This window comes from Sitophilus oryzae, unplaced genomic scaffold, assembly GCF_002938485.1.
Source record: "Sitophilus oryzae breed Bouriz unplaced genomic scaffold, Soryzae_2.0 scaffold_816_pilon_pilon, whole genome shotgun sequence".
Classification (NCBI taxonomy): domain Eukaryota; kingdom Metazoa; phylum Arthropoda; class Insecta; order Coleoptera; family Curculionidae; genus Sitophilus; species Sitophilus oryzae.
Window position 1 is genome coordinate 80193 of NW_022147435.1, and position 22148 is coordinate 102340.

General features: G+C 31.4%; 1 protein-coding gene and 1 long non-coding RNA gene across 4 annotated transcripts in view; one reads left to right on the forward strand and one right to left on the reverse strand.

Moving 5' to 3' along the window:
- The first annotated feature begins 118 nt into the window (after positions 1 to 118).
- LOC115889610 lies at positions 119 to 958 on the forward strand. Its single transcript, XR_004051472.1, has 3 exons — positions 119 to 213; positions 275 to 352; positions 405 to 958. It is a non-coding gene; the product is annotated as an uncharacterized LOC115889610 (long non-coding RNA).
- A 44-nt stretch (positions 959 to 1002) lies between these two features.
- Positions 1003 to 22148, reverse strand: part of LOC115889609 (protein GDAP2 homolog) — a 31972-nt gene continuing 10826 nt past the window's right edge. For all 3 annotated transcript variants that reach the window (XM_030909657.1, XM_030909659.1, XM_030909658.1), the window contains 5 exons: positions 21100 to 21268; positions 8235 to 8388; positions 6124 to 6318; positions 3822 to 3965; positions 1003 to 3551 (listed from right to left, as the gene is read on the reverse strand). In XM_030909657.1, coding sequence (XP_030765517.1) covers positions 3507 to 3551; positions 3822 to 3965; positions 6124 to 6318; positions 8235 to 8388; positions 21100 to 21268 — 707 coding nt within the window. In that variant the 3' untranslated portion in view covers positions 1003 to 3506. The remainder of the gene's footprint in view (positions 3552 to 3821; positions 3966 to 6123; positions 6319 to 8234; positions 8389 to 21099; positions 21269 to 22148) is intronic.

Consider the following 22148-nt stretch of genomic DNA (forward strand, 5'->3'; position numbering starts at 1 on the left):
TTTTTTTGAAAGGCCTAAGCTACTAGATCTTCTTCTTAGAACTTAACTGGCATTTCCTAAATCAGTGAAGTTAGAAACACATCAAGCCACAGAAAGAATTATTTGTGACAGACGTTTCTCCATGTTTGTTTGTTTGACCTCTGAGATTGACGTTATCAAGATCTGATTAATTAAGAAAAAAAGGGCGAAACCCGGAAATTACAGCTCTAAAAGGTATTTTTTCTTGTAAATACACATTTTCGCAATATATTTTAACATTATATTATGTTTTCAGTGCCAAAGAAGCGCAGATAAGCTCAATTTTCTGAGTGTTTGCAACATAGGTTTGACAAAAACGATATATATGGACATGGTAAGTTTTTCGTTTTTTACAAGTAATTAGAGCTAATTGATTCGTGATTTAGGTTGTCTCAAATCTTCAACAGCAACGCGCTATCACCGAGCAACTCCGCCGTGAAGCTGCGATTAAGAGAATGCCAGTATCTCTTTCCGTAAAGGAGATTGTAAGATACATCACCGAACATGAACAAGACGACTGTCTTCTTGTAGGATTTTCAAGCCAGCGTGTGAATCCCTTTCGTGAGAAAACCCCGTGTTCCGTGCTGTAATTGTATAGCGAAAACGGAATAGCGGGGTTTGTTCAAAGTACACATATTAAAATTCCAAATATTTACACAAGGGGAGACTTGAATTTTTCTATTTTACCGTTAGGATAAGGCCTAAGAGCGATTTTTATTAAAGTTTAAACAAAAACAGGGTAACTAAATAAGGTAAAAGTATTTTTTGAGAAGCTTTGGATGTTTTTTACTACATAACTCTGAACGTTAATAGAAAAATTTGATTCTACTTATTATACAATTAATTCCACAATATATATCAAAATAATTTGCATTTATTGAATATATTAATGTTAAATGACTCTTATATTTGCATTTAATAAAAATTAATATGACCACAAAAAAATACAGGCATTTTTTTTTAAATTTAAAAGAAAAAACAGAATAGTCAATAATATTATTTTTATTTATTTGCGATAACAATATACCTCAAGGATTTCTTTACAATAAAATTATTAAAATATATAACTTGGGGTGACCATCAAAAAAATATATTTATATCTTCATCTATCTCTGAACCACCTGTTATTTACTATATACCTTCTGTTAAGTAGAAACTTATATAATTGGATATAACTTAAAAAAAAAATGATTAATTTGTAACGAGTATAACGTATTATATAATTACATAAAATTAGTTGGACTACATAAAAAAAATAACTTAAAACTAAAGTCTTACGTTCTACGTATTAAAGCCGAATTTGCACTAAAACAATACAGGGTGATTCTAAAGAACGCCTAAGAAATTTCAAAAAAAAATCCTACAAACATATAAATTTTCCCAAAAAAAAATATTTAAGAAATTTTCTTGGCGTACTTTTAACGACCACCCTGTATAAACAAATCATCGTATACAGGGCTATATCCGAAAAGCCTTGTATATCTTAGCAAAACAATTAACTAGAATGAGGTATCACTCTGATTGTTCCTTTTTGTGAATGCGAGAAAAATATGTACGGAGCAGAAAAGTACTTTTCGTTCGAGTCCAAAGATATTTTCTTTAATTTTGGTCAGTTTTATGGTATATTGAGACTGGAAAATATACTATACTGCTGTTACATGCTTCTTTTCTACTGTTTTTGCACTTTTAAAGAACCCTGATACCACACACAGCTCTAAAATGCTTTGTTTCCTCTTCAAACCTACCTAAAAAACTGTTAACAACATTTCACCTATATAGGGATGCCTGACACTATCGACCTTTAAATATCGATATATTTTTAAAATAAAAATATCGATATTTCAAGACAACCCTACCGCTATACCATGAAATCGCATGGTAAAAAAGCATTTTTATTTCTTTTATTTAAAACGGAATGTAATAACAATCTTACTAACGAACTAGTATGTCGACTAAGGCTCGCTGAGCTCAAGATTCACTGCTCACTGTTTCAATCACAAATGTCTATAAAATCGTCAAAAAGGGGGTGTGATAGGATTGAAAACGACGAAACGGGTGAACGGTTACTAATACGGTGCGTTTTAGATTTTATTTTAACTATTCAACAACCCTGTAAGCATAAGTTTGGTTAGAGCGGGATTTGGGGCCCTCAAATTATAAGCATTATCAAAAATTCGCATGGAATATAAGCATTAATGCTAGTCTGGAATACAATAAATAAAAATTTTCAAGGCATTATTCATAAAGTAGTTCAAATGTCCCGTAATCAATTTTTCTCGAAAACACACAAAATTGAAAAAAAAATCGGGAATTATAATTTTAGATTTTATTCCATTTGAACGTCTTTGAACAATTTTTGAACCGTATTATTGAAAAAAAGTATAGTAGTGCCCTTTTCAAGGCATTATTGATAGAGTAGGTCAAATGTCCCGTAACATTATTTTACTCTAAAAACAATAAAACATTATTTTATCAAATGACTATCACGTTTAATCATTGAAAAAAAAAACCGGAATTATTTGTGTTAATTTTTAAAGAAAACCTTTTTATAATTTTAGATTTTATTCCATATGAGCGTCATTTAACAATTTTTAAACCGTATTATGGAAAAAAGAAGCATCATAGTGCCCTTTTCAAGGCATTATTGATAGAGTAGGTCAAATGTCCCGTAAAATTATTTTACTCTAAAAACACTAAACATTTATTTTTCAATTGATTATATGTTAAATGATGTAAAAAATCCCAAATCATTTGTGTTTAAAGCCTTTTATAATTATATTCCATTTGAATTTGTTAATTTTTTAACGAAAAAAAAACAGAAGCAGAAAAAAATGTCAGTTTTAAAATACCTATTTTTTTTTCATTCTACAGAAATATACAACATATTCTATAAAACAGAAAGTCGATTTTAAAAATCCCCAAAATATACAGGATGTAGTTTTTAAGGTATACAGGCATTTCAAAACTGAGATTTGCTTCTATCTAGTCGATAATAATATACAGAGCGTTAGAAAATGTTTTGCTTTGCGTCAACAATATTCTTATTTTATTTTTGCTTCAAGCAATAATTTATTTCACGCTTATCATTCACACATCACGCATTCCAATAAAAATATCCCAGATAAGTAACTCTTTTTTTTTCAGTTAAAAAATAGTTATGTAGCTTCTTTTTATCTCTCTCTCTCTCACATATTTTTTTATCTTCAAATAGTCGAAATAACGATATACGATTGGCACACACTTATAACGTAACAAGTAGCACTATATTAATAATAATATTAGTTCATTTTTTTATCTATTATCTCTTAAAATTTCCTCTCTTCATATTATAATATACTTCTTTTATTTCATGTTTTTTTTAATAAAATATTGCGTCTTATCACCTGTGTGTAATTAATAATACTAGTTTTTTTTAATCTCTCGCGATTGCGGCGTTGGGTTTTGAGCTAGAATACGAGGGGGAGGGACACGAAAAAGGGGGGTTAGAATTATGTCGGAGCGCCACCTGGCTGGAAGTACCTCAAACCATTAATCTGCAAAATAAAAAAAAATAATAGTCTATTAAATATACAGGGTGACGTCTCAAAATAAATCATTTTGATTGGTTAAAACGTACCGGTGTAAAATTTTAAGGAAAAATGATTTTGTACTATTGAAAAGTCAACGAAACTTTTCAGACCACCCCGGTATGGATTAGCAAAGGGTATTATGTGGATAACCCTCGTATCTTGGATAATAACTAATGGTATAAAATGTTTTAATGACATGAAACATAAAATGAATGAATAATATTTTATACTTACGGTCATATCGTATTCTGTGATGAATGCTGGTATTTCTAGCTGGTCAGGAGACATGACAGAATACAAATACTCCACGCCAGGTAAACTGTGGACCTTCTGTTTGATCGCTGGTGCCATGAAAGTAGTAAACCACCACGTCATCATCTAGAAAACAATAAAAAGAACTACTAAAAGAAAGAAAGACATTCCATATTTTTTGTAAAGTGACCAGACGTGATGTCCGTCCCCAAGATTTGTACGTCAATTGAATTCAATCAATTTATTCAAAATTATGTTGCCTTAGAAAAAATAACGAGTGGTAGCAAAATGAAAATAGATATAAAATGGGTGGAAGTTTTTTTTGCAATTTTCTTTGGAAGATAATTCCTACTTTAATGTATACAAAAAACACCCTGTGCAATAATTTCGTGAATAACTTTTCCTAAAACATTATTTTTCGATCATAACCATGTCTCCTGAACATTTCTTTTTTTCACTCATGCATTTTTTCACACATGCCTTGGTTAATTTTTAAGAGCGAAATATGAACTTGCCACCAACAACTTGCCGTTAAAAAGTAACGATACAGGATTGGTTAACACTAACAGAACTAAGGATGTTAAAAAAAATAACTGTAATAACTATGTACACTTAGTTACAACAAACAAAAAACTTGTAAAAAATACTCTAATACCACAGATTAAGTATACTATATGTATACAGATAAAAATCTTATCCCTAATTCGGGGTACGAAAATTGTTTTTTTATGACGATGTGCAAACGAGTAAAATTTCCTGTGCGCAAAAATAAACTCGCGTAAATAACAATAAACAGCGTAATAGAGAGATATCGCTAAACCGAATAGCGTGCATGGAGGTTAATAAGGCCAGGTGTTATTTCCTTTACGTGAGGTGGTATTAACTCTCTTCATTTATAGTTATCGGATCGGAAAGAATTCTGTTCGCGTCGCGTCCGCTATTTAAACTTAACCTAACTTTGAATTTAAAACTTTGAAATTGTTTTGTTTACTAGGTATTTTAAAACTAAAGGGCAAAAGTGCTTATTTCCAGTGCTTTATTGTTCAACGTTTGCCAGTGGGTTTAGGGCAACAAGCAACAAATTCTCTTAGAAGGGCTAAGTTGTCATCTGCTGTAAACCTAAGCCTCTTTATAGGTTCTTTAATATTGGAAGAGGTGGAATCCATATTTATTTAATTAAAACTAATCCCAGCTACTTAAATATCAAATTACCTAATAAAACTAAAGTAATAATTGAAAACAATTCAAACATAACCTAAAATAAAAGATGTCGCCGGCCGGCCCCGGTTGTCAAATACCCGCACATGCCCATTTAAGCAATTTTTAAACGTTATTTAGAAATAGCGCTTGGTGTAATTGATCCGCAAATTACGTCAGGCGGTAACGTTATTAGAGGGTGTTGCATTAAAAATTGACTAGCGCCTTTACTCGCGCATATCGTAACCATGATAAGGTACGCGTAAATACTGCATGACGCTATTGGGTTTTCCGATATCTCTCTAATAACTGTGCCGGTCAGGCGCTGTGCACAATTTTAGAGGCCATAAGTGGGCGTGCTATGTGCGCAAACTAGTAACCTAACTAGTGTCCGATTCCGAAAATTGGAACCACGAAAAACAATAAAGAAAAAACAAACTTTATAATCTGTATAATCTGTGCTAATACTTTGTATTGACTTCCCCGACTGTTATAACTGTCTGTCGGTTCATACTGTTAATGAGGTTACAAATATATTGTTTTATGTTTTTCCATTCTTCTTCAAGGACCAAGCGAATATTCATAATTTCTGCCATCTTCAACAAAATCAATGACTTTTGCACAATCTTCGACACTAAGAACCATATTCAATGGTATAGAGCAATAATCACCAAAGCCAATTCGTCATTATGAAGAATAACATCAAAAAGTAACAATAATTGAAAAAATTGCAAAATGTTTGTGGCAAGTTCATTTTGATCTTAAAAATGAACCAAGGCATATGTTGACATCAGTCAAAAACAAAATGCCTAGGAAACATGGTTCTGGCCGAAAAATAATGTTTTAGGAAAAGTTACTCACAAAATTATTGCACAGAGTGTTTTAAAATTAAGGTAAAAAACAACTATTCAATTAACTTTGTATAATAAGTCAAATACTAAAGATTATAATAAACTGAGTTTACGTATTAAAGTTGATATATATTCATCCCTGATTGACTTAAAATCTGATCACTTTACATATTAATATTTTTTGGAATTTAGAATAGATACAGGGGTAATCTGAAATTAACTAATCATGTCCTTACCTTTGTCCAGAATGTGGGATGCACCACGTAGAACGCTTTCAGATTTTTTTTGTACTTGTACGGAAGTACGTTGTATACTTCCCTCAGCCAAGAAAATGATGGATAGTTACTGCTTGACGTCAACGTGTGGAAGTATGCTATGACGTAGTCGCCTTTAACTATGGGATCGAGTAAGTAGATCAAGTAGAGTAACGCCTGTAACAAGACGTAAAGTTGCATAAAAACTATGTTCGTTTATGACAGAAAATACAAGGTGATTCATTTGAAATTATTGAGAAAAATATATCTAGTTTTGATTAAACTGTTTTACTATCGCTTTTTAAAGCTTTCTTTCAGAAAGAATATTTAGCTGTGATTTTAAAAATAACAAAACATTTTAGAAAACAAAAATATATTAATCTATACTAATATATAAAATCCTTAAGTGACTGACTCACTGATTAATCACGATCCTGCCCAAACCACTCAACGTAAGAAGCTCAATTTTGGCATACAGGTTGATTCTAGGGTGTAGAGGTTCGATAAGAAGGGATTTTTCGAAATTCCAGTTCCAAGAGGGTGAAACCACCCCTCAAATATTACAATATTTTTTATTTAAAAACGGTCAAGTTTCCGAAAAAACGCTTAAACAAGTATATTTTATTTTGTTTTTTTTTACATATTTTAAAATTTTTTTAAAAATGTATACAGGATGTTTCGAAAAATCTGGTCATTGATTAATCACGATCCTGCTTAAAGCGCTTGACGTAAAAAGCTGATTTTTGGAAAACGGATTGACTTTAGGGTGTAGAGGTTCGATAAGAAGGGATTTTTTGAAACTCGAATTCTAAGGGGGTGAAACCACCCCTCAAATATTAGAATATTTTTTATTTAAATTTTTTAAAAATTTATACAGGGTGTTTCATAAAATATGACCATTGAGTAATCACGATTCTGCTTAAACTGCTTGACGTTTAAAGTTGATTTTTAACAAACGGATTGACTGTGGGGTGTAGAGGTTCGATAAGGGGGGGTTCCTCGAATCTCAAATTTCAAGAGGATGAAAACGCCCCTCAAATATTACAATATTTGTTATTTAAAAAACGGTTAGTCTTTCGGGAAAATGCTTGGACACGCATAATTTATTTAGTTTTTTTACATATTTTGAAATTTTTTAAAAAATCATACAGGGTGCTCCAAAAAGTTGGATAATTGATTAACCACGATTCTGCTTAAACTGCTTGACGTAAAAGGCTTATTTTTGGCAAACGGATTTTTCGAAAGTCAAATTCCAACGAGATGAAACTACTCCTCAAATATTACCAAGTTATATAATAATATCGCCATATTGTTTTTTCTCATGCTGACAAATGTGAGAAAATTTTAGCCAGTTTGTATGTTAATGGAAATTCTTGCTTTGAATATGTTGCAACTAAAAATTTAATTGGTATTGCATATAGTTTTGCCAAATTAAACTGTTTTACTATCACTTTTTTAAAGCTTTATTTCTAGCTGTTTTGACTGAACAGGTCAGACCTAAGGAAAACGCAACGTGTGGACAAGTCTTAAGACTAGATTTAATTATGTACAAAGAAAACTGAGATGAAATCTGAAAATTCCAGATTCAATTTTTTTAACGGAAAGTGTATTAGTTATAACTACAATGTACAATCAAAAATACAAGAGACGGTAAATTAAAAATACCGTCAAACTATGGACTCTTATCGCTAATTGATTTCTTTTGTTGCTCGTAATGAAGGTATTTTTTGCGAGATAAGGATTTTCTAATCGACATCAGACGAAATTACTTAAAAAAGTAGACTTAAGAGATAAATTAAATTTTCAGCACTATTTCGAAGATTCTACTTTACTAATTTATAATAATATGTGTCAAAAATCCCAAAAAAAACTAGTTATAAAATTAAAAAAAAAGAGTAATATAATCAAAACAGTGTAATTTAACAGTCTATATCAAATCAATATAGATGCACTATTATACCATCATTACAGACCGTATTATTAAGATTATAGTTCATGGTAAGGAACGGACAGCCTTGAGAAAAAATATGCTCCTAGCAATTTCGGAATTAGCGAATAATAGCATATAAGTATCGCACGCTATATGCACCTACCTTGTCCAAGTTGATTTTGTTGAAAGGAAACCATTTTCCCACGAATACCACCACGGGTCTACCCAGGCGATCTACGCCGCTTTGGTAAAGACAGCCTATACCAGACACTTCCGTAAGGTCCTCACTGCGTGCTCTCCTTAACAGTTTTTCATATCTACAACAAAGAAAAAGGAATATAATAACTTAGAAAACAATCAAAATACATGTATCGTATGATCGAAAAAAAAACGGCGTCAAAGACGGCTGTGGCATGAGAATCGATGGTACTTTTGACGAGGTCAAGCCCTAGACTTCATTGTACAGCCTTAAAAAAGTTTTTAAACAAAATTTTTAAACCGTATTAACGAAAAAAGCGTCATAGTGCCCTTTTCAAAGCATTATTGATAGAGTAGGTCAAATGTCCCGTAAACTTATTTTACTCTGAGAACACCAAAATTTTTTTTTTCAAATGATTATTACGTTAAATCATTGAAAAAAATCTGGAATTATGTTTATTTTGAAACGAAGCGTTTTTATAATTTTATATTTTAATTGAACGTCTTTTACCAATTTTTGAATCGTATTATCGAAAAAAAGCATCATAGTGGCATTATTGATACAGTAGGTCAAATGTCCCGTAAAATTATTTTACTCTAAAAACACTAAAAATTTATTTTTTCAATTGATTATACGTTAAATCACGTAAAAAATCTCAAATCATTTGCGTAAAGTCTTTTATAATTATATTCCATTTGAATTTGATAATTTTTTAACGAAAAAAAAACAGGAGTTCAGTTTTAAAATATCTATATTTTTTTTTCATTCTACAGAAATATATACTACATCTACAGATTCTATAAAACAGAAAGTTGATTTTAAAAATCCTCAAAATATACAGGATGTAGTTTTCAAGGTATACAGGCATTTCAAAAGGAGAGACTTGCTTCTATCTAGCCGATAATAATATACAGAGCGTTAGAAAATGTTTTGCTTTGCGTCAACAATATTTCCAAAGTCCTGAACCCTACTGGAAACGTGCTATCGTTTTTTATTCTTTCTATAATTAGTGGCAAGTTTTGATAAGATTTATGTCAATTTTTAGTAAATGACGTCTATTCCGCAACTGTCTTTGACGCCGTTTTTTTTTCGATCATACGGTACTATCGCTGGACAGACAATATTTTTTATAGGTATATAAGCAATTATCAAACGATCACTCAGAGTACTTTAGATATTCTTAGGCATTTTTTTCTATAATGCTTTTTCATAAATTAGTTTTTTACTAGCATTTTTCTCTTCTAGGTGTGCCGATTACGTGTTATAGAAGCATCATGTTTTCTCAAGTTATTTTTAATGCTTATACGCGTCAGTAGGGAAGTAAAAATAGATCCATTGATGTATATTTCGTATATTTCACAAAGTTGCGCATATAAAAACCATATTTCCCAATATATTTATACAGGGTGTCACACTGTTTCGAAAAAACTCTATATTAGGTTTCCTGTATGAGATTTTAGCTTTTTGGAAAATATAGACTAGCGACATCTCATATTTTAAATACCTTTTTATATACTCCTGTATTTTTAATATACAGAATAATTGCAACTTGATTTCAAACTACATTACTTCTAAATGTACCATTTTAAATGAAATCATCATTCAGCAGCTTATTCAACCAAGGTAGAAAATGTCATTTTCTTATAATTTAGGCCTCAACAATATACCTACGGAATATTGACATTTTAGATTATTTAGAATGTATTTGAAATTGTATATAATATATAAAATACGTATATAAATAATTAAAAATTATATATGTTTTGGCTCAGCGGATTCGACATAAATTACCTTTTAATCTGGACTGAGTAGTTAACAGTTTCTATGCAAAAAAGTAATATTTCTTGAGTCATTTTCTATTAGTAGAACATTATCAGATGGACTAGTATTCATAAAATTAATTAAAATGGTTTACAAATAATACAAAATTTTTAATGCCGCTTTTAATGCCAAACGCCATACAAAAATGTAAAATTTCGAGAAAACTTGTGATAGACTTTTCGAAATTTATTAGTAAAATATTTAATCAGTGATTAACTGCATTGATTAACATCACAAGATAATAACAAAGACTTTGTACACTATGAGTTACGTGTATTGTTTTGTTACGCATCATGCCTATGATATTTTTCAATTTTTATTTAATTTATCAATTTTTTTATTTTTATTTTTTATACGATTAAATTAACAACTTAATTTAAGTTTATTTTTTCTGAATTTAATAAAAATCTAGCATTTATAAGTATTTGTTTTTCCCAAATTTTAGATCTCATTATTTTTTCTTTATTAGACGCCTTTGATTATCAGGCAAGATCTACAGTTTGACGAGCCTATATAGCAGCTTCAAACCTTGATACAGTCAAGGACTTATAAACTATACATCCCTTCAAATAACTAAGAATAGAAAAATTGTTGGGAAAACCTTCTACAGTTTATGACCTTGCGATACCAAGGACATTGTCATAAGCTGTAGGCTTAATAAAAGGTCTACAGTGTCAAGACTTATAAAGTGTAGGTCTTACATTGCCAATGTTTACAGTATATTATGTCAAAGTCTGTAGAAAACTGTAGACATTGTCAAGGTCTACAGTTATAATACCATACCTATATAATTCTTAAGGTCAATGAACCGTAGACCTTGATAATGTCAAGGTTTACAGTAGTGTCAAAGTTTATAAACTATAGACCTTGACATAGTCAAAAATTACAGTTTTTAAGAAGAAGATTCTTCAATATATGTAAATGTCTTTAATGACACGCATTGACGAATAATAATAAATATAAACATTTTCTTTTAAAGACAATACTGAAAAAATATTCATTTTAATTATTTGCATATTGAAAAATATTAATAAATAATAATCTTTTTGCACAAGAAGGTTTTAAAATTGATGCAATATGATCGAAAAAAATCCGGCGTCAGTGATGGCTGTGAAACAAAGATCGCTATCATTTTATATGTAAAATTATATGAAGATGTCATTGATCGTCATTTCTAAGTCAACTAAACGCCGTTTTTTTCGATCATACGGTATTTAGTAACTAACTTCTTGAAAAATAGTGCCAGTTAGGTATATTAATTTAAGTATAATTCTAAAAACAAAATTATATATACATTTAATAAATATATTTAAAAAATTCAAAGAATTTTTCATACATTAGATAAAAAATACGGGAAAAAGTCAATTTTGTTTTTATTACTAACTGTAGTAACAATATTTTTGTTTCTTGACATTTTCTAAAAGTAAACTTTTTAATTTTCCAAGAATCAATTGATTCAGTTATTACACTTTATACTTTCCCATAAAGAATTTACATCTAATATTGTTGATTTAATTTTACAACATTAAACTTTTTAACTAATTTTCTGTGTTTGATTGTTTATAATTTTTTAGTTTCTTGTTGTTCCACTGTTTCTATTGTCACTTTACCTGTCTTCCTCAAACTGGACACTGGCCTCCGCCGTGTTAAGTCCAAGAAAACTGGCCACACTGGACAAAATGCCGGGATAATCAGCGTCCACTGACATTTTTACGCGAAAACCGCCCAACGCCGAGCGCAACAGATCGCAAACTGAACGCGAACCGCACAGCTGGCCGATTTGACTCAACTAGAGCGCTCATACCAGAATCTAACAACTCCAATAACTCTTTTAATCCATGTATTTCGTAAAATACGTAAACAGTTTTACGCATACCCGTAGTTTTACGATTTAAATTTTAATCCAATCGCTAATTAAAATATGTTTTATTGTCTCTACTTGATTGCATCTAGAGCCAGTGGCGGTGCTTCCTATTCACCAGTGGCGGATCTAGAGTTTTTTGGTAGAGTAACAAATCGGCAAGAAATGGATTTTATGGAAAGCACTGTTCATTAAAATGTATCCTATGTTATAGGGCTTTTTTCTCTCTACAATTTTCTGTCTCACAATGTACGGTTTGTGTCCGGGAAGGGTTCATAGTTTCATAGTTGTCGATTTTCGAAAGAAATCAGTACATGTATAGTATTTCGTATATTTTTCATTTTATTGATTTTATGGAAAGCAGTGTTCATTAAAATGTTGTATCCTATGTTATAAGGCTTGTTTCTCTCTACAATTTTCTGTCTCACATTGTACCATTTGTGTCCGGGAAGGGTTCATAGTTTCATAGTTGTCGATTTTCGAAAGAAATTAGTATGTGTATAGTATTTCGTATATTTTTCATTTTATTGATCGTATGGAAAGCACTGTTCATTAAAATGTTGTATCCTATGTTATAGGGTTTGTTTCTCTCTACAATTTTCTGTCTCACATTGTACCATTTGTGTCCGGGAAGGGTTCATAGTTTCCTAGTTGTCGATTTTCGAAAGAAATTAGTATGTGTATAGTATTTCGTATATTTTTCATTTTATTGATCGTATGGAAAGCACTGTTCATTAAAATGTTGTATCCTATGTTGTAAGGCTTGTTTCTCTCTACAATTTTCTGTCTCACATTGTACCATTTGTGTCCGGGAAGGGTTCATAGTTTCATAGTTGTCGATTTTCGAAAGAAATTAGTATATGTATAGTATTTCGTATATTTTTCATTTTATTGATCGTATGGAAAGCACTGTTCATTAAAATGTTGTATCCTATGTTATAAGGCTTGTTTCTCTCTACAATTTTCTGTCTCACATTGTACTGTTTGTGTCCGGGAAGGGTTCATAGTTTCATAGTTGTCGATTTCCGAAAGAAATCAGTACATGTATATTATTTCATATATTATTCATTTTATTGATTTTATGGAAAGCACTGTTCATTAAAATGTTGTATCCTATGTTATAGGGCTTGTTTCTACAATTTTCTGTCTCACAATGTACCGTTTGTGTCCGGGAAGGGTTCATAGTTTCATAGTTGTCGATTTTCGAAAGAAATCAGTACATGTATATTATTTCATATATTATTCATTTTATTGATTTTATGGAAAGCACTGTTCATTAAAATGTTGTATCCTATGTTATAGGGTTTGTTTCTCTCTACAATTTCCTGTTTCACAATGTACCGTTTGTGTCCAGGAAGGGTTCATAGTTTCATAGTTGTCGATTTTCGAAAGAAATCAGTGCATGTATAGTATTTCGTATATTTTTCATTTTATTGATTTTATGGAAAGCAGTGTTCATTAAAATGTTGTATCCTATGTTATAAGGCTTGTTTCTGTCTACAATTTTCTGTCTCACATTGTACTGTTAGTGTCCGGGAAGGGTTAATAGTTTCATAGTTGTCGATTTTCGAAAGAAATCAGTCCATGTATAGTATTTCGTATATTTTTCATTTTACTGATTTTATGGAAAGCAATGCTTTTCCATAAAATCCATTTTTTAAAAAATATATAGAGATACTGTACGAAACGAAAGAACCCAAGATATACAAAACAGAAGTAAATAGAAAAATGCTAGGGTTCCAGTTATTAAAAAAGTTTATTTGTATGATTATAGTACCGTATGATCGAAAAAAAAAACGGCGTAGGGCTTGACCTTGCCAAAATTATTATCGAATGTCATTCCTCAGCCTCCTTTGACGCCTTTTTTTTTCGTTCGATTGGCACTTATTTATTGATACTTATTTAAATAATGTATTTAAATTCATTTTTTTATAATATTTAATTCTTATATTTTGTCTACTACAATTAAAAATATTGTAATAAGTGTAATAGTGTGATACATTCATCTACCGATGCAATTAGACATAATATTGAATTTTATTTAACCTTATTTTAGTTACTAACACAATACTAACGAGACAAGGGCAATAAACCTAGCAGATCTCTTCTTATTACACGCCACTGTCTCGAAGGTTTTTAAATAAAAGAAATTTGTAACGCATCGCACGAATAATCAAAACACGAATAAGAAAAAACTGCATTATTTTAATTCACTTTCTCCTATTTCATTTAATTAGTAGTTGTGTATTACTATATTCTATTATTATTTATAAAGTCTGTATAACAAGCCAGAGAAAAGATTTCGTTAGACGTCATTCAAAAAATGACAGAAAATACAATTTACCTGTTAGTTAAAATGACAGACACAACTGTCAATGTCATACATTTTTTCCTTATATTGCAAATAAATAACTTCTTATTAACATTAAATAGTATGATTCAAAATACCCAAATCACATTATTTTATAAACTAACGGTACTCCATTTTAAATAAACAATTAGATATGTAACAGTGTTATGTTAATTCCGATGCGTTTAGAACCCTATACGATAATTGAGGTAAATATAAAGAACGTCATCAAGTGTTTGCTTAGTTATATTGCAGCATAATAATAATTTAAATTAGGATTGTTAAAGACGCTGTTCTGTTTAATAGACCCTTTAAAATCGACGTCATAGATGCTATATATAGTTAGGTAATCGTATGATGAAAAACTAAAATAAATTATTTTTCAACAGTTTAATACAAAAAATATATAGTTTCAAAGAAAGTTTAGATAGTTTATATACATTATAGGTAACTATTTATAACAAAATTCATTGGACTGAGACTGTTGGCCATTCTTCCGTATTCCGACACCGGATTTCAGCAAATAATGCAGAAACAAAAGACGGCCGCTCATGTGTTACTGCGATTTTAATTACCCTCGACCTATTAACTTGTTTGTTTTTGTTTTTTGTCCACGTAGAATCGGTATATTTTGATTAATATTTATAAAACAGTGATATATAGTGTCTGTCCAACGAATCAGGGAAGATTTTGACAGACGACATCCCAAAAACGACTGAATATAATTTGCCTGTGAATTAAAATGGTCATAACTGTCACTTTCAGGGATCTTGTCATTACATTGGCCAGACTATACTTTTTGACTGCTTAGAGAATAGCTATTTCAGACAAAAAATGATATATTAGACACAGTGTGATATAGTTTTTAAATAATATATTGAGTTGCTGAGGCTTTAGAAATAGGAATTTCAACAGTCCAAAGGATTGGAATTAAAGGGATCATAACTGATGAAGAGTTCAAGTAAAAATAGAAAAAACGGAACTCGCTCAGAACAAAACGACGTCCAGTTGACTGGGAAATGACGATATGACAGCGATCTTCATTTCACAGCCATCGCTGACGCCGTTTTTTTTTACCATACGGTACTAATGACACTAATGCTGGAGAATGACAATCAAAGATAATTTTGTTGAGGTCAAGCTCTAGACGTCATTACGAAGATTGTAAGTTGTAATTAATTTTTAGATTGAGTAAAAATTATTTTTAAATTGTGCAGTTTAAAATTCGAGAAAAAAACAATTTTTTTGAAATATATGTAGAATAGATTTCTATAATTAGTGTTAATTTTGACAAGTTTTATGTCAATTTTTAGTAAACGACGTCTAGAGATTGACCTCGCCAAAATTATCATCGATTGTCATTCCCAAGCCGTCTTTGACGCCGTTTTTTTTCGATCATACAGTATTATTCTTCATTGTCAAATGGAATGACGAAAAAAAAAATACACAGGGACAAAATTAGAAACTAGGTGAGCCTCTAACACATGACTTTTCCGCCTATTAATCGATAAGAAAAAAGAGGACACGCAAATCAAAGGTCGGGAAACCGTATGACGTCACGGTGGTTATTTACACGCACCCGTGACGCAATTTATTACTCTTTCCCATACAGACACGAACTCCTTAAATAAATAATTCGAAAAATACGGCCATTGACAAAGAACAAACAAAGTTTTAATATTTAAAACCCAAAAATAATCGATAGGTTTATTTGTTCTGTACACAGTAAGTCCCTGGATTGTGTACCAGAGGAAAAACCTTTTTTATTATTGATAATTTGAGAAAAAAGCATTTTTCATCAAAATTTTTGCTTGTTCTAAAAAATCCTGTTTATACTTTTCCGAGTTTCCATACCGTTTTACAGGAAATTAAAAAAAAAACATGAAAATCTGGTTGATATTTTTCTAGACCCTAGACCCCCGAGTACTTCAGCCGGAGACAAGCTCCTCGACTATTAACGACACGGAGGGCCAAACCCTAACCGTGGAAGATTGTATACCCTCGTAGGAGGTATATGTCCACTCCTCGGAGGAAGAACATCTGTTATAAAAAGTGGATGGGAAATACCCTGTCCCCCCTACAACAGGAAAATTCCCATGTATGAGTTATAGACTGTATGATGAGTTATAACTCAAGAAAGAGGAACATACTATATATTTAAGTTCGTTAAATATAATTCTACATGGTGATATAATCAAAATTATATTACCTACAATTTGTGTCCAAAAAAATTCGTTCTAAATAATAACTGGCCACTTTACCGAAAAAGTACTGTCGCACATTTTACGGTATTTTTTATTCTCTTATAAACGATTATTTTTACGATCAAAATAATCTCGTTCTCTTAGAACAGTCGAAAATAGGTTTATAGGCAATTAAAAGATACGAGTGCTCGGCACGAAATAACATAGAAATTTAATGGCATATATTCTTCGCCAATTTATCATTCTATTGTATGGTTAAGTTTATGTGCATTGATCACGCCATTTATAGTTCTTGAATAATTTTATATTTGATAAAAAAGTTTATTTTTTTATTTCTCTATCTCTTATTAGTATAAGCAAAATATTTTGACTGAACGACAACCATGTAATGAAGTTTGGTACGATTGATATCGGAGATGGAGAACCAACCTCTGTAAACCCGTCTCAGATACTGGCTTTTGTCAAAGCCCTGAGACTGTATGATGAGTTATAACTGAAGAAAGGGGGACACGATAGATCTGTAAGGTTGCGATTTACAGATCTGTAAAACTTTGATTGCAAACCATTTATAGAATTGGTTAAAATTATGCTTTAAGGTTGATTCTCACTATATCTTCCATATCAGCTCCCTTCCGTTTACATAAAATATGATATCATGTAAATGAATAGGACAATACACACTATCCGTTCCGTTTCCCTTCCGTTCCATATCCTTTGACATTTTCGGGCAGATTTGTCCAAACTTCGTTAATTTTATCTATCAAGGATTGTTTATTTGGAAACATTTGGGTACGAATACGACGTTCTACTTCTTCCCAGAGATTTTCAATGGGGTTAAGGTCTGGGTATTGTGCTGGCCATTGCAAAACTCGAACGTCTCATTTTCCCTAAACCACTGTTGAACAACTTGTGAAGTGTGTTTTGGATCGTTGCTTCGGCGTCGCTTCATAATGATTTAAAACAAATTGTATTGGATATACTAACAAACCCTTGATAACAAACTTTATTTAATTGTAACTAAAAACCCTCCGATGTTATAATACCTGGCTTTCCGCATCCAAACATAGAACGCGCTCTTGAAGGGGACGCTGGAAGGGATCCTTTCCGGCACGTAGTTATCTTCGTCGATAGTGTCCGTCATTTTGACGAACAACACGTCGTCGTCGCGATAAAAAACAAAAGGGGGGATCTACTTGAGGAGCCCTATTTTGGGGCAAAGTTTCTGACACACGATGCCCGAAGCGGCGGTTGAATGAGCGACTGGCGGCGGGGATGTATTGTCGTTGGGCGACACGAAATTGACTGAATAAAATATGAACGTATTATTGTCGGGAGCTAAGGGGATATTCCCTGTAATAAGCTTTAGACACGTAGCCGTTTATACAGGGTCAGTCTTAAATAAAGGCTTTCAATATTTAGACGTATACTCTGTTTTTTTTCTCAGATAAGATTTCGACAGACGGTGACAGAAAAAAAGCAGATGAGGTCCCATACCAATCTATTTATTTTACTAAAAAAAGTTTCTAATATTTTTTAAGTTAACTATGGATGGGTTTAAATATATGTATATTATTTATTTTTTTATTTTATATAGTCTCTTGTTGTTTTTAACCAGTTTTATTGATTTATTTCAAAATTGACAGATCATATTTCAATTTTATTGGTTTGACGGAACGATGAACGTCAAACGGACGCCGATGCGTATGAACTCGCCTTTAGATTTTTGAAGCTTGTCAAAGTCTTGCCAAATTATAGGTTATAATTTTGTGTCAACTTATGTCAAATATCTGCGTATATTTCGACCCGAGAAAAACGTCTGTCATAATACATTTTTCGTATAATTGGCTATTTAAATCCGTGTATATGTGGGTTATTTACGATATTCTCCGATGGTGACAACACCAGCCTATACTGAACATTTATGAATATTGAATTTCGGTATTGAAAAAATAATTAGTACAAAACTCTAATACGGATTTAAAATATGAAGGATTTTTCATAACTTAAAAAAAATTATTAATATTAAACAAAAGTAGTTGAAATGCATAGGACTATCATACAAAAACACCCTCTTAACATTGGTAATTGTAATCAATAAAATATAGATTAGTGAACAACGATATAAAAGCCAGGCCAAGCTTTTCCATATATGTATGTATGTTTGTAGTCACACAAATTGAGGTAACGTGGAAAAATTATTTGTCCATTACAATTAATTATAATTACATCAAATACTGGTACGATCGAAAATAAATTTATTTCCAACTCAGTCTGGATATAAACTAGATTAGTTAGTCTGTATATAATCCAGAATAATTGTATTATTAGTTGATTTTTGATCATATAAAGTATAAATATAACGTCTTATTTTTTTTATTAGTATTTATGGAAAAAATGTCAAAAAAACCTTCTCAGAAAAATAAGTAATCGTAGGAAACAATTGGAGTAAGTGACTTCAATACTAAATACAATAGACCTGAGTCTAAACGGTCCTTAAGAGTCTATTACGCTGTACTGTTGGGTCGCTATCAGGGGTGGGGTAAAGCGGGTGTGTGGCAGATGAAAAGATATATTATATTTCAGAAATCTGCCTAAGGCTTAGCCCGATCCTGTCGTGTTAAGCCACACCCAAAATTCCAAACACACGTGCTTGGATTAAGGCTTGATTAAGGTTTGCAGATCTTCAGCATTTGCCATAAAATAGCGAGCAATTTGTGACTAAACCATATAAATTATATATCACTGTAATCACAAAACTTCAATCTATTTCCGTATTGTAACGGAATTTTAAATTACGTCTTTATTTTCGAGAAAACTTAGTCCAAACATAAGCAATATTTTGTTGATGTTGTTTTGACCATAAAAATCTTAAAAATAAAGAAGTTGTCTAAAAATGTGCTACACTACGGATATAGTATAATGTTTTATCTTTAATTTTCTTCTTAATTTGTGTAAAAATACCTAGCCAGTTTTACCCCAAGCAGCATTTGGACGTCGGGACAACGTTGTGTCACGCGACCAAACGTCGTGGCGCAACATCGGCACAACCTCGTGCCAACCCTAGTCTGCACTAGTTTGCAGAATAATTTTTGGGTCGAAACGACGTTGGATACCGACGTTGGCTAGCAGCCTAATTTAGTACAAACTGCAACGTTGTTTAAAATCCTAATTCACAGAAATACAAAACTATAATAATATGGCGTTTATCCTATAAGTCGCGTTTTATCCTAAATTGGGATAATTATAGTAAAAATATTATTTTTATGATTTAGTTAAGAGACATATGCCAGATGGCAGTAAAGGAAAACAAAACAAAAGTATTTAAGTGTGGAGGATGTTTGAAGATCATAATTATTGAAACACTTTAACCGACTCTGTAACTCGTTACCCAAGGCAAAAAAGTAAAACGCAAACAACTTTATTGATAAATGTATTGTTTCTACTTTGAAAAATACTAATGGGCCTTGAAATTAAAGAAGTTTTAAAAAAATTCTTGAATTTTTTTTTTAGTAAAATGAGAATAATTTATTCGCAGTCGAAAAAATTGTTTCCGCGTGTGTGGGTCAAATATTTCAAGTTAATGTATTCAAAAAGCAGGAATTGCTATTTTAGGAACGAAACATTTTCTTATTCAACAACATGGCGGCTTTCACTTTGTTGTTTTGGAGATTAAGATGGAGTAGTTCGAGTAGTCGCATACTGGACTAATAAAGTCGCAGTTCAACCTTAACAGGTAGCATACTAGTCGCAAGATTGCCTAATTTAGTCTAGCTTGTGCCGCCCTCTATATTCTAAATAAACGAGGGAGTGGATAAAGTGTCGGTAATATGTCGATGTATATTTAAATTTAGTTTTATATGTACCTTTCTTATGTCCTCTATTTTAATTAAGTTTTTTTTATAAAAACAAAAACAGCACTGAACTGTCTGACTGAAGAGAACAATGAAGTAAAAATTTAAGATTAAGGTTATGGTTCAATACAGTTGCAAAAAGGTAGTGGCTCGACGTCCTACCAACGTAAGAATAAGGAAATCTAAACAACGTTGGAATTAGTAAAACAGACGACGTTTGCATAACATTGGAATAGGTCCTGAAAGTGACGTCGGAAAACTCTTTATTGCCCAACATTGTAACTACGTTGTCCGAATCACCTAAAGATCACTTAAGCAAAAAAGGTTACAAGACAACGTTTATTCGACGTCGCAGAAGCTTTTACTTTGTTGTAGTACTAGTTCAACGTCGGCACAACGTTACAACAACGTTTACATTTATTTTAATACCCAAGGTACGGAGCTAACTATTTTTTGTAACTAATACAACGTTGTGTTAAATGCCGAACGCTTATTTTGCTACTTTATCGGACTAGTGAAATGAACTGGTCTAGCCTTATCGTAACTCAAGTCTTACAGATTTATACGTTTTGTATAAAAATAACAAATATTAAAAAATAACTCCCACAAACTTGTCTGGACTGTCCAGAAAAAGTCAAATAACACTAAAACAAAAAGTAGTATCCGAGTTCTTCCATAGTTTTTCTAATTCAATGTTACTAAATAATGTGAAGAATTAACCAGTTTCTATGTAGGTCCTTACCTCTCTTGATGCTGGATCTCCTTGAGCATGATGTCAGCTATAGGGTCGTGCAAAGGCCTCTCCCCTAGGAGGCGTTGTCTGTCGGGGTCGGCCTGCATTTGAGCAAAGGTCCCAGCATCACCAAGAGCGACCTCTAGGTGGGATCCGATGGATAACGACTCATCGTCAGCTAGAAGAAATGAATAAAATTCCTTATTAAACCTCTTATTTTTTTAGAAATCCAGCGTTTAACTGTAGCCAAACATATTAATTTTTATTATGCTTTAAGCATAATAAAAATTAAGCAAAAGCTCTGTATCAGGATTCCTATTTGAGATTTTTACTTCAAACCTTTTACAAAATATATGTTTAATGGTAGTTCACATTTCAAAAATATTTTTATAGATATACAGGGTGAGTCAAATATATATATATCTATATTTGTTTAGTTCAGAAAATTTGCTATAAAATTCTGGTTCCAAAATAAAAAAATATACTAAGTGGTTTTTGAATTATGACCACAACCATGAGGACGTCAATCTAGACGTCCAGGAACCTTCGTATGAGAACTTCTAATCGAGACGATCGACTTATTCAAACTTTCACCAAAATATCAACATTTTGTTTTCCCTCGTATAATTAACAGATGGGGAGTTTCATTTTAATTTAGAAAAAGATACTAAAAAGTCAAATAATTTGGCTACACACTGCTTAAAAAATCATCAAAATCGGCCCATTAAAACAAAATATATTAACCTTTAAAATACATCAAAGTTTTAAGGTTCCGATTTTTCGTGCCGATGAATGTATTTCAAAAACTATACATTTTAGTCATATACGTTTCTAATAAAACAAACCTTTATTTTTTTACTAGAATCCAAAAATCAATAAATACATAGGGTGTTCCATTACAAAAAAACATAACTTTGATGTGTAACTTTTTTTGGGGACACCCTGTAGAACTCTACATAATTTTAGAAAATGCTTTAAATTGACTTACATAAGCTCACAAAATTTAACTTCAGTACAAACTTCTCCTTGCAAAAACGTATATTATTATTATTTATATA